We start from the raw sequence: 18,882 nt of genomic DNA, 5'->3' as shown, positions 1-18,882 counted from the left end.
TTGTCTCATTGTCCAAATAGTGCTGCTCACCTGTCCAGGAGTCCCTTTCACCACGCTGCTTGGTCCTTTGGTGGTGGATAGTTCTGTAACGAATGTCGTCGGGAGAAGGAGAAGAGGACCAAGGTGCAGCGTGGTAAGTATTCATAATCCTTTTAATAAATACGAATACTATAACAAAAACAACAAAACGACAAACGAACAGTTCTGCAAGGGGAAATACACTAAACAGAAAACAACTACCCACAAACACAGGTGGGAACAGGCTACCTAAGTATGGTTCTCAATCAGAGACAACGATTGACAGCTGCCTCTGATTGGGAACCATACCAGGCCAAACACATAGAAATACAAAACATAGAACAAAACATAGAATGCCCACCCCAACTCACGCCCTGACCAAACCAAAATAGAGACATAAACAAGGAACTAAGGTCAGGGCGTGACACTTCCCTGAATTTGAAACTCATGCACCACTTATGAAGTGATTTGTTTCACAATCAGATGAGAACATGACCGGTTGTGTTCATGCCGCATTAAAAGGCAAGACATTTTTACATGTCTTCACTATAAAACCCGTTAAGAAAATGTGGAGGTCCTGTGAAAAATACTATGCGGCGCCGGCCTTGTGTGCACACCGTGCCCCAAACCGGAGGGTCTTCCTCTAAAAATATTTGGTTGACGAGAATCACTACAACACCCTCACACGTCACAACTTTAAAGATCCTAATCTCAGATGGAACTGTGGTGAAAGTGCACGCACGCACGCACACACACACACACACACACACACACACACACACACACACACACACACACACACACACACACACACACACACACACACACACACACACTACGAAACTTTAAAAACATAATGTCGTAGTGGGACGTGTGGAGTTCTCTCTGAACAAAAAACTCATAGACATTGAATATGTGAATGATGATTTAATGTGTGTGTGTGTGCGTATGTGTGTGTGTGTGTTTGGGGTCAGTAGTTAGTTCTCTAGTTCCACCCATCTAAAATAAACCTCATAAGGTTGAGACAGAAACTGTACTGTGAGAGATAAAAGATAAAAGGCTTCATGTGGGCATGTTTCCTCAAAAACTTGTTTGACTTGCAAATTAATCTATGTATGACACAAGTGTTGAATGCCAAAGAAGAGAAAATGAAAGTAAGGAGAAATAGTTATAGAAAATATTTAATGGAAAATGTAATAATATATGTATATATTATCTGATGTGAATATAAATATTGTACCTGCTTTAACCCTGACCAAAAAAGCAACAAAAAAATGAAATATTGGTCCTAAAAAAAGAAAGTAAGGAGAAATGACTGATGTTTGATTGAGGGGAGTATGGGGTGGGTGTAGGGAGTTCCCCAAAGTGGAGGGGTTTCTTCTGAAAATATTTTGTTGACGACCATCGCTATAAACATCCTCACACGTCACACCATTAAAGATCCTAATCTCAGATGGAACTGTGGTGCATGTGTACGCACACACAAACAAACACACACACACACACACATGCACACACAGTACTACTACTACTAATAGTTTACTTATGAATTGCACCCAACTCCATCCTCCCCCAAACCCCCACCCACCCTCTCATCTTCCAAAAGTCCGTGGCAAAGATGTGTGGGCAGAGGCTGAATAGCACACAGTAGCCAAACATATAAAACAGAAGGACTTTCAGAAAATGAGAGAAACTCAAGTTGACTCTTTGTTACAAGCTTGACCAAGCTGACTGCCAACAATCTATCAACGTGACCAGCGCAACTTCAGCATAACGGTAAGCGCAAGACCTGCCCAAATCCAGCAACACTTATGGGCTGAACCAATTCAATGGGAAATGTATTAATTAGAACTGAAAAGTCGCATAGGTTATTACATTTGAGTAAATATTTTTTTGAGTTCAATGAATAGCTAATTTTCTGTGTTCATGTAGGCTCATCAAAGGCTATGGCAGGACGTACTGTAAGTTGCATTTAATTTGAATTGAAATTCTATATTCTATGTTTAATTAGGCTAAATTCCCCATGAGGAAAAAAGCAGCTACAAACTTTTGACATGGTGCAAACCTTTAGAAGGCTAAATCCTACCCAAAGATTATATTACCACTTGATATATTTTATACACTGAGTATACAAACATTAAGAACACCTGCTCTTTCCATGATATAGACTAACCAGGTGAATCCAGGTGAAAGCTAAGATTCCTTATTGATGTCACTTGTTAAATTCACTTCAATCAGTGTACATGAAGGGGAGGAGACAGGTTAAAGAAGCCTTGAAACAATTGAGACATGGATTGTGTATGTGTGCTATTCAGAGGGTGAATGAGCAACACAAAAATGTAAGTACCTTTGAACGGGGTATGGTAGTAGGTGCCAGGCGTACTGGTTTGTGTCAAAAACTGCAACACTGCTGGGTTTTTCATGCTGAACAGTTTCCCATCTGTATCAATAATGGTCCACCACCCAAAGGACATCCAGCCAACTTGACACAACATTGGGAAGCCATTGGAGTCAACATGGGCCAGCATCCCTGTGGAATGCGTTTGACACCTTGTAGAGTCCATGCCCCGACGAATTGAGGATGCTTTCAGTACAGATGAATTGAGGATGTTTTCAATATTAATATCCTCAAAACACCTTGGACTCTACAAGGTGTCTAAAGCATTCCACAGGGAAGGTGTTTCTAATGTTTGGTATATTCATATTTAGTGTATGTTTGTATGATTATCTATTATATTTGAGAGCATATCCAAGGTTCCTATTCAAACTTTATATCAGAGTATGCCTGCTCTACCTCTTTCTGGAGTCTGGGTGTGTAATGTTTTTCAGCGAATAGCTACAGTCAGGTCCATAATTATTGGCAACCTTCATAAAGATTAACAAAAAAGACTGCATAAAATAAACGATACAAATACTGAGCTATAGATGACATGAAAATAGTGCTCTTTGGCCATGCACACCAGCGGTGGGTTTGGCATCGAAAAATTGAAGCATATGCAGAAAAGTACATCATACCAACTGTAAAATATGGTGGTGGATCTTTGACGTTAAGGTGCTATTTTGCTTCCACATATTAAGGTCAACGGCATCATGAACTTTAACAAATACCAGGACATTTTTGCCAAAAACCTGGTTTCCAAGTGGATTTTCCAGCAAGAAAATAACCCAAAGCTATAATCACAATCCGCAAAGAAATGGTTAATTGACCACAAAATCAACTTTTTGTAATGGCCATCTCAGTCTCTGGACTTGAACCCCATTGAAAACTTGTGGTTTGAATTGAAGACGGCAGTCCATAAGAGCAGACGAAGGATATCAAGGATCTGGAAAGTTTCTGTATGGAGGAATAGTCTAAGATCCCTCCCAATGTATTATATATTTTTTACCTTCATTTAACTAAGCAAGTCAGTTAATGGGGCTAGGCATCCCGCTACCGGGACAACTTCCGGTGAAACTGGAGGGTGCGCAATTCAAATAAATAATCATAAAAATTATGGATATTAAACATTTAGGGACATATAAGTGTCTTATATCGGTTGAAAGCTTAAATTCTTGTTAATCTAACTGCACTGTCCAATTTACAGTAACTATTACAGCGAAAACATGCCATGCGATTGTTTGAGGACAGCGCCCCACATAAAAATATTTTTCCACCGGCAAATTCACAAATAGCGATTAAATATTCACTTACTTTTTGAAAATCTTCCTCTGATTTGTCATCCAAAGGGTCCCAGCTATAACATGTAGTGTTGTTTTGTTAGATAAAATCCTTCTTTATATCCCAAAAAGTCTGTTTAGTTGGCGCCATCGCTAAACTTTGTTTCAACAAGTCAAAATAAGTTTCTATTTACTCCTCAGATACCCTAAAATGTAATCAAACTATAATATTTCTTACAGAAAGAAGTATGTTCAATATTTTAGCAGGTGCGTCCTGTCTTCATGGCACGCGCAAACACGAATTTCCAAGACTGTGTCCTTCTACTGAAACTTCTGACACCTTGTGGAAGCCATAGGAATTGCATCCAGAGAGCTAATTTTCAGTATGCCCTTATACTTGCCATTGTAAGAGGATGGTCTCTCTCAAAAAAAAATTCAGGCCGGATTTTCTCCTAACATATCTATTGTGTTATATTCTCCTACATTATTTTAACATTTCTACAAACTTCAAAGTGTTTTCTTTCCAATGGTACCAATGCATATCCTGGCTTCAGGGCCTGAGCAACAGGCAGTTTACTTTGGGCACGTCAGTCAGGCGGAAATTGAGAAAAAGCCCTAAGAAGCCCTAAGAAGTTTTAAGATCAAATTCTTATTTTCAATGACAGCCTAGAAACAGTGGGTTAACTGCCTTGTCCAGGGGCAGCTCGGGGATTCAATTTTGCAACCTTTCGGTTACAAGTCCAACGCTCTAACCACTAGGCTACCTGCCGCCCCAATGTGTTCTTCAAGCTCATAAAACATTTTAGAAAAAGGCTCAGTGTCTTTATTCTCAGTGTGTGTGTGCTAGAGAATTGAATACAGGGATGCCAATAACTTTGACTCCTATCTTTTTTAGATATTTTTTATTACTTATTACTTTTTTTTTCGAGCATACAATATAGCTCTGTATTTGTATTATTTATTTCATACAGTCTTTTTTGCTCATCTTTATACAGTCTCAGCTCATCATCCATAATTATGGACCTGGCTATACATTATCCAATCTATATTATCTCACAGGGTTTATAGAGATATGCCTATGTTTTATTTGACAGTCCTGTGTTGTCCTGTTTGTTGGCTATTATTTACTTAAGAATTATAATGCTGTAACAATAAACTTTCTTGTACTTCCTTTCAATAATTAATCACATTGAGTAACTGGTATAAATAATGCCATATGTAGGCCAATTGGAGCAAATTGCTTTAATGAATTCCCCCAAAAACAAGTTCGGATTAGGTACTGGCTAGTTTGTCATATAATTATGATTAGAATAGGATAACTCCAGGTAACTCCAGGTAAAGGTTTCCCATAGGCACAGATCCGTAGTCTGCTTACTCTCCAGAAGTCCTAACCCTAACCATTAGGGTGAAACAGTAAAATGATGTTAGATAAGTATCTCTACGGTCATCTTCATCGTACTCCTGTAAATGGTGTGACTTTCTCTCTCCCCTGTACTCTCTTTCCTCTCCAGATGACTGTAGTACCATGGGTCATCATGCTCCTCTGTGTTATTCTACCGAGAGTGAATGGTCTCACCTCTTTCCATGAATTCTGTGAGTGTGTGTTTGTATTTCTCTCTTTATCTCTGAGCTGTGTGTGTTCCTGATTGTAAGTATCAATGGTTTCTGCCTGTATCTCTTTATGTATACTGTACTCTCAGTGTTTTATTGTGGATCTAATTTAAGCCTGTGTGTGTGTGTGTGTGTGTGTGTGTGTGTGTGTGTGTGTGTGTGTGTGTGTGTGTGTGTGTGTGTGTGTGTGTGTGTGTGTGTGTGTGTGTGTGTGTGTGTGTGTGTGTGTCTGTAGACATGGTTGATAAGGGGGACAGTTTGGTGACTCTGACATGTCCCACGGCATTCTCTGGCGCTATGACGTGGAAGTACGATACTGAGGATTTAGACAAAACTCAGGTCCAAGGCCATAACCTGATACTGAATGAGGTGGACTGGTATGGAGAATACAGCTGTTGGGATGGAGACAGGAAACTAGGATCCATCTATCTACTGGAGGAGCTGGTCCCGGAGGAACAGGACGGTGTGTGTGTTTGTGACAGAGAGAGAGTTTATTGCCCACATGTCTCTACCACATGTCTGGTTGTTCATGTGTGTATGTGTATGTGTGTGTGTGTGTGTTCTGCCTCTCTCTGTAGATTATTTAATCAGCTGTCGGGCCAAGTCTTATGGCTGCACCTTTAACTGTAGCTGGACCAGCAGTGAATTCACAGCTGTCCGTCTTGGGCTGGGCCATGACTGGTAAGTAACACACACACACACACACACACACACACACACACACACACACACACACACACACACACACACACACACACACACACACACACACACACACACACACACACACACACACACACACACACACACACACACACACACACACAAACATAGCCTTTTCCATAGTTTTTATTCAGACACAGACAGACATTCTTATTTAATCTGATGTGTACTGTACAGATGTAGGATATTAATTTGAGCACTCTTCTGTTGCTGAAAATTGCAAACTTGGAGTCTATTAGTTTTATCAAGGCTTCTAAAGTTTGTAATTTCCACTTTGAAATGAAAATGTCCATTAATTAGAATCCACATAAAAATTAACATTTCCTGTCGCTGCAGGATTATTTTCCTGCTGTAGCAAACTCCCTCAAATTAAGACTCTACATCTGTATGTGTCTCCAGTACTGACAGCCAGGAATCTTGCACCTGGGTATACCCAACGGCCAGCCTCCAAGATGGAGGGTTGGAGTTTGAACTGACACATTCGCTTTCACCCTACACTGAGGAGGCCGCTCCCCTAGTGGTCACTGTTGAGGCCATCACCAAGCAGGAGTACCTAAGGAAAACTAAGAGGTTCTACCTACACGACATTGGTGAGTGTATCTACCTACATAACAGGTGGTATTAAAACCATGTACTTCCATGGTACTTCTTTCCAGAGTAAGGAAAGGCTTAAAACAAAATTAATTTCCATTTGTTTGCAAATCTCATGTGTGTAAGAATGTTACGTGTGATTACGCAAACCAAAAACAAGTATCACAGGCCTATGTAACACCGTTGTATTCACAAAGAAGCTAACGGAAGCAAATGGTCCCGAAACCTACATGAATTTGTCCTATATGCTTGTTTTCATTTTTCCACTGTAAAATGTTTCGCTTTGGGGCAACCTTTTTTGCTACATTGTGCACTAATGAATACACTCCTGCCTATTATGTACATGTCCACAGTCCAGCCAGACAGTCCTGCAGGGATGAAGTGCCAGGTGATGGATCAGAGATTGAAGGTGAAAGTAGAACCACCAGCCACCTGGAACTGTCCGCCCAGCTACTTCCCTCTGGAGCACCAGATAGGATACATTTTTAAAGACAACGGAAAGGTACAACACACCCACATGTACAAACACACTCACACATACACACACACACACATGCAAGCTTATGCACACATTGACACACACTGGAATTTTGGAATGAAACCATAACTCTCTCTCCTTTGCCTTTCTCTCTCTAGGAGGAGCACTCTATGAATCCTCTCATACCGAGAGGGGTCAGTAAGCTGAGGGTCCGCTCCAGAGACCCCCTGGTCCCTTCCCCCTGGAGCCAGTGGACCCCCTGGAAAAATGTAACCAACTAAGATATAATAATAATATGATAATATATGACATTTAGCAGACGCTTTTTACAGTATCACTTCATTTCTACTATTGCCCTCCACCGTAAGCTACCATTATTTATTCAGGCACTGGTTATCATAGACTAGTGCCTTCTAACAAATATGTAAAGCTGCAAAATGGTAACTATTGACATATTTATTGAATTATAGAATTATCTTTTTCATGATAACTATCTGAAAAAAGCTACAAAAGGGTTAACAGCAACCTTTATCCTGAGCACCATTGCAACCCTGGTTTACAGTCTACAAGTTGTGATGTGATATCTGTCCCTTTATCAATGTATCTTTGTGGTGGTGTTTCTGTGTAGGCTGATGGTTTGGCTCTGTCTCTTTGTACGTCACAACTATTGCTATTAAAAGAGCTGTGAGTTTCCTGCCTCATACTTCTGTTTCCTTGTTTGTATACTGTTTTCTGTATACTATGTATATATATGTGTTGGGGGGTGTACATACAGTATATGTGTTTTTGTTGATGTTTGGCATCATTGTAACATATTAAAGGTGAACTTGATGATTGTATAGTAATTAAAAAATGGAAGAAAGCAAAAATACTCTATATAATTTAACCACAAAACATTTTACACTAGTCTCATGGATAAGCCTGCTACATAGACACTGATGTAGCATCTGAGTCATTTCTGGGCTAATGTGTTGTGTACTGTGGCTCAATGTGAAGGGCAGCCTGTACCATTCACACTTATTCCGTCACATCCTGTTAGACCAAGAAACACAAACACCCACAGATATGTCCACAGAGACTCACAACGCACGCACGCACACGCACACACACACACACACACACACACACACACACACACACACACACACACACACACACACACACACACACACACACACACACACACACACACACACACACACACACACACACACACACACACACACACACACACAGAGGTGCTAGTGGCCAGAGTAATAGAAGGATGGATTGGTATAAAACACAAGTCGATGTGTTGATACCTTTCCATTCATTCCATTCCAGCCATTACATTGAGCCCATCCTGCTATATTCTTCGCCCACCATCCTCCTCTGCCGCACGCACAAAACACTCACACAGACACACACACACATCAGATGAAATATTTCCTACAAGTTTTGTAGTGTAGGTGATCTTTGTTGTGTTTCTTGAATGAGGTGCCCAAACAAAATAACCATCTAGTTGGCTTATGGATAGGAAACACTCTACCATTTACCTTATTACAGGTGGTTACGGGAGGCAAAAAGGAGGAGAAATGCAAAAAGAAACGCAAAGGAAAAGATAGCATCTGCTGCAAGACAGAAAAAAAGAAGGGGACCAAGACTAAGTCGAGATCTGCATTCATTGCTAATGAATAACGGACATCGTGCTCTCTATTGTCATATCACTGTGTGTTTCTGGGATCTAGACAGTTAAATACGCCAATAAAATGTCATATTTAACATTTTCCCAAAAAGTTGTGATAATTATTGACTTTCGACACGCATGTCGTTGGTCTATAGAGTGGATGGTCCTCATGCAGACATTGTTTTACTTGTGCAAATTTCAGATGAAAATGCTAATCTGATGAATGTGACCAGAAATTATTTTTTATCTACTGTAGAAATTAGATCACAACATCAATGCATCAACATATACAGGTTGTTAAAGGGGCAAGCTGCAGTTCAAACAAAAACAAAGTCGACACCTGCCACTGTCTTGGTATACAGGCTGAGTGATGGGGCTGGAGAAATATAACCACTCCAAAATTCATAAACAGAGCTGTCTAATAGCTGACAATCTATGTAGTTTTAACTATGTTTCGAGGCTAAACAGTGTTTGCTTACAATTACATTTGCTTACAAACAATGGAGTAAAACAAGCTTATTATATTTGGGGGCACCATTACATTTTTTATTTACAGAGAGCTTGGGGCACACTCCAACACTCAGACATAATTTACAAACTAAGCATTTGTGTTTAGTGAGTCCACCAGATCAGAGGCAGTAGGGATGACCAGGGATTTTCTCTTGATACGTGCCTGAATTGGACCACTTTCCTGTACCTGCTAAGCATTCAAAATGTAATGAGTACTTTAGGGTGTCTGGGAAAATGTATGGAGTAAAAAGTACATTATTTTCTTTAGGAATGTAGTGAAGTAAAAGTAGTCAAGAATATAAAGAGAAAACGAAAGTACAGACACCCAAAAAAACACCCCAAAAAAACGACATAAGTAATACTTATATAAGTAATTAAGTATTTTTATATAAGTACTTTACACCATTGCAAGCTATCACACACATGCACACACATGCACACACACACACGCAAACACACTCGCTCGCATGCACGCACGCACACACGCACGCACGCACGCACGCACGCACGCACGCACGCACGCACAGCCAATGCATGTAATAGAGGCATTCAACCACTGTACACTGCCTGTTTCACACTGTGTATTTAAATACTGTATTGTCGACATAGCTCATTCTAATATTTCTACTAATGTACATTGCATTTTAGTTACACTGTTTACACACACCACATATTTATTTATGTACTGGAATCTTGACATAGCTCACTCTAATATATCTAATGCTGTTCATACCATTCTTAGTTTAATATCTTGTGAAAATTATTCCGGTGTACATATGGATAGATTGCATTTGGATTACTGTTACAGTGATATTTGGGTTGTTAATTCGATTATTTGTGATGTTTCTTGATTGGTTTCTTGATTAATTAATTTAGTATTATTTGTTTACTTGATTGACATTTTACTGCATTGTTAGGAGCTAGTAACATATGCACTTCACTGCATCCGCTATAACATCTGCTAAACTGTGTATGCGACCAATAAACTTTGATTTGACACACACGGGCACTTGCGTAGCCACAATCATCCATTCCCTTTCACCCTACACTGAGGAGACTGCTCCCCTAGTGGTCACTACTGAGGCCATCACCTGGCAGGAGTACCCCAGGAAGACTAAGAGATTCTGCTTGGAACCCCCTTCATAACAGGTACTTCAATGGTATTTCATTCCAGACTAAGGAGAAGCTTAAAACTATTTATTTCCGCTTGTTTGCAAATCTCATATGTGTAAGCATTTTCATGTGTAATTACACAAACCACAAACACGTATCACAGTTGTAACTACAGGTCAATGTAACAATGTTATATTCACTAAGAACTTAATGGAAGCAAACGGGCCTGTCACGTCTACTCCCGCTCCCCCTTTCTGGCACTTGTTGTCGCCAGTTTACTCATTATTACGCACACCTGCCACCATCGTTACGTGCACCATCGTTACGCGCTTAAGTTAAAGAATTTAAATGCTTCCAAATACTAATTGAGTCTATGTGAACTTCTGACCCACTGGGAATGTGATGAAAGAAATAAAAACTGAAATAAATAATTCTCTCTACTATTATTCTGACATTTCACATTCTTAAAATAAAGTGGTTATCCTAACTGACCTGAAACAGGGAATTTGTACTAGAATTAAATGTCAGGAATTATGAAAAACTGAGTTTAAATGTATTTGGCTCAGGTGTATGTAATCTTCCGACTTCAACTGTATCCTCCAAACACTGACTTCTCGGGCATTATCCCTTAAATATACTTACCTTTTTCACAATAACTATCTGAAAAAACTTACATAAAGGGAATTATCACTTTTATACAATGGGTTACCAACATCTTCAAATAAATGGCTATATGTGTTTTTCGCCTCTCACTTCTGTTTCCTTGTTTGTATACTGTATATATACAGTGGGGTCTGAAATGATAAACACCCTTGATAAAGAAGAGCAATAATGACTGTATAAATAAATAATTCAACAAGAAAAGTACATTTCCTGAAGAAAATGTGGTATGCATGTGATATGATATGATAGCCTGAACATGGGAAAGTTGGTTGGTGTCTCTAGCTTGCACGGTTCAACAGTTACTGTTGGTGGGTTATTTTATGCACATTTATGCAAATGTTATGGTTGTAGTTTAAACAAGTTTCTATGAATTGAAAGTTAGGATAGGCTGAACACGTGAAAGTTGAATTGGTGTCCTAGACTGAACGGATAAATAACACATTGTTGTGTTATTTTATGCAAATGTTTACACATTTATATAATTATAGATAATCAAAGTTTTAAGAATTGTAATTTAGGACAGACTGAACATGTGAAATTGGTTTAGTGTCTCTAGCTTGAACCGTTCAAGAGTTATTGTTGGTGAGGGATTTATTCAAATGTAGGTACATTTGAATAAGGTACATTATAGTTGATAAAAGTTTTGAAGTTAGGATAGCCTAAATGTGTGAAAGTTGGTTTGATGTCTCTAGCTTGAACCATTCAACAGTTACTATGGATTGTTATGTTATGTTAATTTATGCAAATGTTATAATTAAAGTCAATTTATATCATTAAAGTTGATCAAACGTTTTAAGAATGTGAAGTTAGGATAGACTGAACATCTAAAAGTTGGTTTGGTGTCTTTAGCTTGACTGGTTCTAGAGTTTCTGTTAGGGAGTTATTTTATGTTAAAATATGCATATATATACAGTGGCAAGAAAAAGTATGTGAACCCTTTGGAAATACCTGGATTTCTGCATAAATTGGTCATAACATTTTATCTGATCTTCATCTAGGTCACAACAATAGACAAACACAGTCTGCTTAAAACTTCTTGTCAATACGGGGGCGCTGTTTTCACTTTGGAAAAAATCGTGCCCAAATGAAACGGCCTCGTACTCTTTTCTAGATCATACAATATGCATATTATTATTACTATTGGATAGAAAACACTCTCAAGTTTCTAAAACTGTTTGAATTATATCTGTGAGTAAAACAGACCTCATTTGGCAGCAAACTTCCATACAGGAAGTGAAAAATCTGAAAACGAGGCTCTGTTTCAGGGCCTGCCTATTCAACTGGCTTTTATTTATCGATATGCATGCACTTCATACGCCTTCCACTAGATGTCAACAGGCAGTGGAAGGTGGAATGGGGTGTCTAGCTTGATCTGAGGTCGAATGAGAGCTTTTGGAGTGACAGGTCCGGAATTTTCTTTGTCTTCTCAGGCGCCCGGCGGAGCTCGACATTGTGTTCTGAAAGCGTTCGGTTTACACGGCGAATATCTCCGGCTCTGATTTTATTTGATCCATGTGATAATAACATCATAAAGTAGGTTTTTTCAACCGAGTTTTATCAGTTTATTCAACGTTTATTGGGACTTTTGGAGTTTTCCGTTCTTTGCGCCAAGAGAGGATGGGAATGTTAGCAACCTTGGCTAGCATTGTGGCGCGAATTCGACAGAAGAAATGGACATTCTAAAACCAAACAACGATTTATTCTGGACCAAGGACTCCTTGTACAACATTCTGATGGAAGCTCAGCAAAAGTAAGAAAACATTTATGATGTTATTTCGTATTTCTGTGTAAAATGTTGATTCCTATTCTCCGCCGTGTTGGTGAGTGCTGTCTCACAATAACGCAAGCTGTATGTTATGGTAAAGTTATTTTAAAAAATCTAACACACATCCAATTATATGTTTTATTGTCTTTATTGAACAAACCGTGTAAAAGTTCACAATGCAGGGTGGAAAAAGTATGTGAACCCTTGGATTTTAATAACTGGTTGACCGTACTTTGGCAGCAATAACCTCGACCAAACATTTTCTGTAGTTGTGGTTCAGACCTGTATAATGGTCAGGAGGAATTTTGGACCATTCCTCTTTACAAAACTGATTCAGTTCAGCAATATCCTTGGGATGTCTGGTGTGAACTGTTCCCTTGAGGTCATGCCACAGCATCTCAATCGGGTTGAGGTCAGGACTCTGACTGGGCCACTCCAGAAGGCATATTTTCTTCTGTTTAAGCCATTCTGTTGTTGATTTACTTCTGTGTTTTGAGTCGTTGTCCTGTTGCATCACCCAACTTCTGTTGAGCTTCAATTGGTGGACAGATAGCCTAACATTCTCCTGCAAAATGTCTTGATAAACTTGGGAATACATTTTTCCGTCGACGATGGCAAGCTGTCCAGGCCCTGAGGCAGCAAAGCAGCCCTAAACCATGATGCTCCCTCCACCATACTTTAAAGTTGGGATGAGGTTTTGATGTTGGTGTGCTGTGCCTTTTTTTCTCCACACAGTGTTTTGTGTTCCTTCCAACCAACTCAACTGTAGTTTCATCTGTCCACATAATATTTTGCCAGTAGCACTGTGGAACATCCAGGTGCACTTTTGTAAACTTCAGACAACAGTGGCCTCTTCCATGGTGTCCTCCCATGAACACCATTATTGTTTAACGTATCATAGACTCGTCAACAGAGATGTTAGCATGTTCCAGAGATTTCTGTAAGTCTTTAGCTGACACTCTAGGATTCTTCTTAACCTCATTGAGCATTCTGCGCTGTGCTCTTGCAGTCATCTTTGCAGGACGGCCACTCCTACGGAGAGTAGCAACAGTGCTGAACTGAGATCTGAGATCTCTTTTGTTCGAGGTATGGTTCACATCAGGCAATGCTTCTTGTGAATAGCAAACTCAAATGTTGTGTGTTTTTTATAGGGCAAGGCAGCTCTAACCAACATATCCAATCTCGTCTCATTGATTGGACTCCAGGTTAGTTGACTCCTGACTCCAATTAGCTTTTAGAAGTCATTGGCCTAGGGGTTCACATACTTTTTCCAACCTACACTGTGAATGTTTAAATTATGTATTCAATATAGACAAGAAAAATACAATAATTCGTGTATTATTAGTTTAAGCACACTATGTTTGTCTATTGTTGTGACTTAGATGAAGATCAGATCAAATTTGCTGAAAATGTATGCAGAAATCCAGGTAATTCCAAAGGGTTCACATACATTTCTTGCCACTGTATATATATAGTTATATTTATAAAAAGAACATATGAATTTGAAGTTAGTATAGCCAGAAAATTTGAAAGTTGGTTTTGTGTCTCTAGCTTGAACAGTTCTAGAGTAAACGATGGTGAGTTATTTTATGCAAATGTGGCACATTTATAGTTATAGTTGATTAAAGTTTTTAAGAATTTGAAATTAGGATAGCCTGAACATGATGGTTGGTTTGGTTTCTCTAGCTTGAACGGATGAAGAGCTACTGTTATTGAGTTATTTATGCAAATGTCTGTACATTTGTATTTTTATAGTTGATAAAAAAAAGAGAAGACTTTGAAGTTATGATAGCCTGCACATGTCACGACTTCCGCCGAAGTCGGTCCCTCTCCTTGTTCGGGCGGCATTCGGCGGTCGACGTCACCGGCCTTCTAGCCATCGCCGATCCACTTTTCATTTTCCATTTGTTTTGTCTTTGTCTTACACACCTGGTTTCAATCACCCAATTACCTGTTCATTATTTAATCCTCTGTTCCCCCATGTTTGTTTGTGAGTGATTGTTTCTATGTAGGTAATTCCGTTATTGTGGGTTCTGTTTTTGTATTACATTTATTATATGTTGAGTAAAATTTATTTACGTAAATAAAATGTTGTTTATTTACTCTTATCTGCTGTTCTGCGCCTGACTCCTATACACCAGCTACACATAGACCTCCTGACAGAATCACTTACCCGAAAGAATGGAGTCAGCAGGAGTAGACGCCCTTCCTTCAGAGATAGAGGAGCGCGTCCAGCAGCACGCGACCATATTGCAACATCTGGGCACCGCCATGGATCGCGTGCTGCAGAAGATGGATCGTTGGGAGAGAGGAGGAGGTAGTCCAGTGCCTCCACCAGCCCCACTACAGCCCCACTACAGCAGGTACCACTGTCCACCCCTCCTTCACCCGGTTCCAGCGGGATCCGGCTCGCGCTCCCGAGGGAGTATAATGGGACGGCTGCCGGATGCCATGGGTTCCTACTCCAGCTTGAGCTCTACCTGGCGACTGCGACTGTACACCCGGTTCCTTCAAGACGTGAGAGCGTGTCCGCCCTCGTCTCCTGCCTCTCAGGCAAAGCCCTGGAGTGGGCCAACGCCGTTGGACCATTACGCAAAGAACGACTGTTCCACCTAATGCAGGGGACGAGGAGCGCACAGGATTTTGCATTGGACTTGCGGACCCTGGCTGCCAATGCGAGATGGAACGACAGGGCCCTGATCGATCACTCCCGGGGCAGTCTCCGCGAGGACGTCCGTCGGGAGTTGGCCTACCGAGACACCACCCTCACATTGGACCAGCTGGTGTACATGTCCATTCGGCTGGACAACCTGCTGACTGCCCGCAGACGTCCGGATCGGGGCCTGTCAGTTCCATCCCCCGGCACCTCCGCTCCGACACCCATGGAGCTGGGAGGTGCTGCACTTAGGGCGACTGGAGGAGGGGCCATTCCCTGCACCATCTGTGGCCACAGAGGGCACACTGCTGGTCGGTGCTGGAGGGGTTCCTCAGGGAGTCGAGGCAGCAGGCAGGGCACTATCGTGTCACCCTAGGTGAGTCGGCACTAGGCTCACCCAGAGCTCCCTGCTGCTCACATGTATGTGTTTATTTCATTTCCTGAGTTTTCCCCACATTCACAGCATAAGGCGCTCATAGATTCAGGCGCAGCTGGGAATTTTATTGACCGTTCATTTGCCCTTAGCTTAGGGATCCCCCTTGTTCCTGTGGATATACCCTTCCCTGGGCACGCCCTAGATAGTCGACCATTAGGTTCAGGGCTGATTAGGGAGGCCACCGTTCCACTAGACATGGCCACGCAGGAGGGTCATAAGGAGAGAATCAGACTCTTCCTTATTGATTCTCCTGCGTTTCCCGTGGTGCTGGGCCTACCCTGGTTGGCCTGTCAGAACCCCACTATTTCGTAGCAACAGAGGGCTCTCAAGGGGTGGTAATGAGAGTACTCAGGGAGGTGTGTGGGGGTTTCAATCGGTGCGACTACGGTGGAAAGTCCAGACCAGGTCTCCACCGTACGCATCCCCTCAGAATATGCCGATTTGGCTCTCGCCTTCTGTAAGAAGAGGGCGACTAAATTACCACCTCATCGACGGGGGGATTGTGCGAAAAAAATCTCCTGGTAGACGCAGCACTTCCCTGGAGTCACGTGTATCCTCTGTCACAGGAGGAGACGGTGGCTATGGAAACATATGTCTCCGAATCCCTGGGGCAGGGATATATTCGGCCCTCCACTTCACCTGCCTCCTCGAGTTTATTTTTTGTGAAGAAGAAGGATGGGGGTCTGCGCCCGTGTATTGACTATCGAGGTATCAATCAGATCACTGTGAGGTACAGCTACCCACTGCCTCTCATCGCCAGTGCGATCGAGTCAATATACGGGGCGTGCTTCTTCACAAAATTGGATCTCAGGAGCGCTTACAACCTGGTGCGTATCCGAGAGGGGGACGAGTGGAAGATGGCATTTAGTACCACCTCAGGGGACTATGAGTACCTCGTCATGCCGTATGGGTTGATGAATGCTTCATCAGTCTTCCAGGCCTTTGTAGACGAGATTTTCCGGGACCTGCACGGTCAGGGTGTAGTGGTGTATATCGACGACAATCTGAAATACTCCGCTACAAGTGCCGAGCATGTGTCGCTGGTGCGCAGGGTGCTTGGTCGACTGTTGGAGCATGACCTGTACGCCAAGCCTGAGAAATGTCTGTTCTTCCAACAGTCCGTCTCCTTCCTAGGGTATCGCATTTCCACGTCAGGGGTGGAGATGGAGAATGACTGCATTTCAGCCGTGCGTAATTGGCCGACTCCCACCACGGTAAAGGAAGTGCAGCGGTTTCTAGGGTTTGCCAACTACTACCGGAGGTTTATCCAGGGTTTTGGTCAGGTAGCAGCTCCCATTACCTCACTGCTGAAGTGGGGACCGGTGCGGCTGCAGTGGTCGGCTGAGGCGGACATATATTTGGTCACCTGAAAGCTCTGTTTACCTCGGCTCCCGTGCTGGCTCATCCGGATCCCTCTTTGGCGTTCATAGTGGAGGTGGACGCGTCGGAGGCTGAGATAGGAGCCGTGCTCTCTCAGCGCTCGGGTACGCCAACGAAGCTCCGCCCCTATGCTTTCTTCTCGAAGAAGCTCAGCCAGGCGGAGCGGAGCGGAACTATGATGTGGGGGACCAGGAGCTGTTGGCTGTGGTTAAAGCTTTGAAGGCGTGGAGACATTGGCTTGAAGGGGCTAAACACCCTTTCCTCATCTGGACTGACCACCGCAACCTGGAGTACTTCCGGGCAGCGGGGAGACTGAATCCTCGTCAGGCAAGGTGTGCCATTTTTTTTAACCCGTTTTGTGTTTACCCTGTCCTACATACCAGGCTCCCAAAATGTTAAGGCAGACGCACTTTCCCGGCTGTATGACACAGAGGAGCGGCCCATGGATCAGACTCCCATACTCCCGGCCTCCTGCCTGGTAGCGCCGGTCGTGTGGGAGCTGGACGCGGACTTTGAGTAGGCGTTACGTACAGAGCCCGCTCCCCTCCAGTGTCCCTTCGGGCGTCTGTACATTCTGTCTGATCTATTGATCTATTGGGCCCACACGTCATCCACCTCTGGTCATCCGAGGGAACGGCCGGACGGTGCGCTGTCTGAGTGAGAGGTACTGGTGGCCTACCTTGGCAAAGGACATGAGGGTTTATGTTCCCTCCTGCTCGCTGTGCACCCAGTGTAAGGCTCTTAGACACCTGCCCAGAGGTAAGCTACATCCCTTACCCGTTCCACAACGGCCTTGGCCACACCTGTCGGTGGATTTTCTGACCGATCTTCCTCCCTCACAGGGAAACACCACGATCCTGGTCGTTGTGGATTGTTTCTCTAAGTCCTATCGTCTCCTCCCTCTGCCCGGTCTCCCTACGGCCCTACAGACTGCGGAGGCCTTGTTTACACACGTCTTCCGGCACTATGGGGTACCTGAGGATATAGTGTCTGATCGAGGTCCCCAGTTCACTTCAAGAGTCTGGAGGGTGTTCATGGAACGTCTGGGGGTCTTGATCAGCCTCACCTCAGGTTTTCACCACAAGAGTAATGGGCAGGTGTAGAGAGTGAACCAGGATGTGGGCAGGTTTCTGCGGTCTTATTGTCAGGACCGGCCGGGGGAGTGGGCGGCGTTCGTGCCCTGGGCCGAGATGGCGTAGAACTCGCTCCGCCACTCCTCCACTAACCAGTCAGACCGAGGCTTCTGCGGTGGACGACTGGTTCAGGCGCGCAGAGAAGACATGGGAAGCCGTCAACAAACCAGCGCGGATCGTCACCGCAGTGGACCGGGTCTGGGGTCTGGTTCTCGACCTGAAACCTGCCCCTCCGCCTGCCCTGCCGGAAGTTAGGTCCGCGGTTTGTGGGGCCATTCAAAGTCCTGAGGAGAGTGAACGAGGTGTGTTACAGGTTACAGCTTCCCCCCGAATACCATATTAACCCCTCGTTCCGTGTGTCTCTCCTCAGGCCGGTGGTGGTTGGTCCACTCCAGGAGTCTGAGGTAAGGGAGGTTCCTCCGCCCCCTCTGGACATCGAGGGGGTCCCGACGTACCCCGTCCGTTCCATCCTGGATTCGAGG

General features: G+C 42.9%; 1 protein-coding gene across 2 annotated transcripts; it reads left to right on the top strand.

Moving 5' to 3' along the window:
• The first annotated feature begins 1,655 nt into the window (after positions 1–1,655).
• Positions 1,656–8,845, top strand: il12b2 (interleukin 12B 2). 2 transcript variants are annotated; one of them, XM_071402369.1, is made up of 9 exons: positions 1,656–1,794; positions 1,951–1,979; positions 5,187–5,268; positions 5,522–5,749; positions 5,865–5,967; positions 6,409–6,599; positions 6,954–7,102; positions 7,237–7,347; positions 8,624–8,845. In XM_071402369.1, the coding sequence occupies exons 2-9, from the start codon at positions 1,965–1,967 to the stop codon at positions 8,753–8,755; spliced, it is 1,011 nt and encodes a 336-aa protein (XP_071258470.1). In that variant the 5' UTR covers positions 1,656–1,794; positions 1,951–1,964; the 3' UTR covers positions 8,756–8,845. The 2 variants fall into 2 exon arrangements, with proteins under 2 accessions (XP_071258470.1, XP_071258471.1); XM_071402370.1 differs by lacking the exon at positions 1,951–1,979 and having other exon boundaries at positions 1,658–1,794.
• The last annotated feature ends 10,037 nt before the right edge of the window (positions 8,846–18,882 follow it).

The sequence above is a fragment of the Salvelinus alpinus genome, chromosome 5 (genome assembly GCF_045679555.1).
Source record: "Salvelinus alpinus chromosome 5, SLU_Salpinus.1, whole genome shotgun sequence".
Classification (NCBI taxonomy): Eukaryota; Metazoa; Chordata; class Actinopteri; order Salmoniformes; family Salmonidae; genus Salvelinus; species Salvelinus alpinus.
Note: the sequence above shows the minus strand (reverse complement) of the source record. Positions and strands in the feature narration are given on the sequence as shown.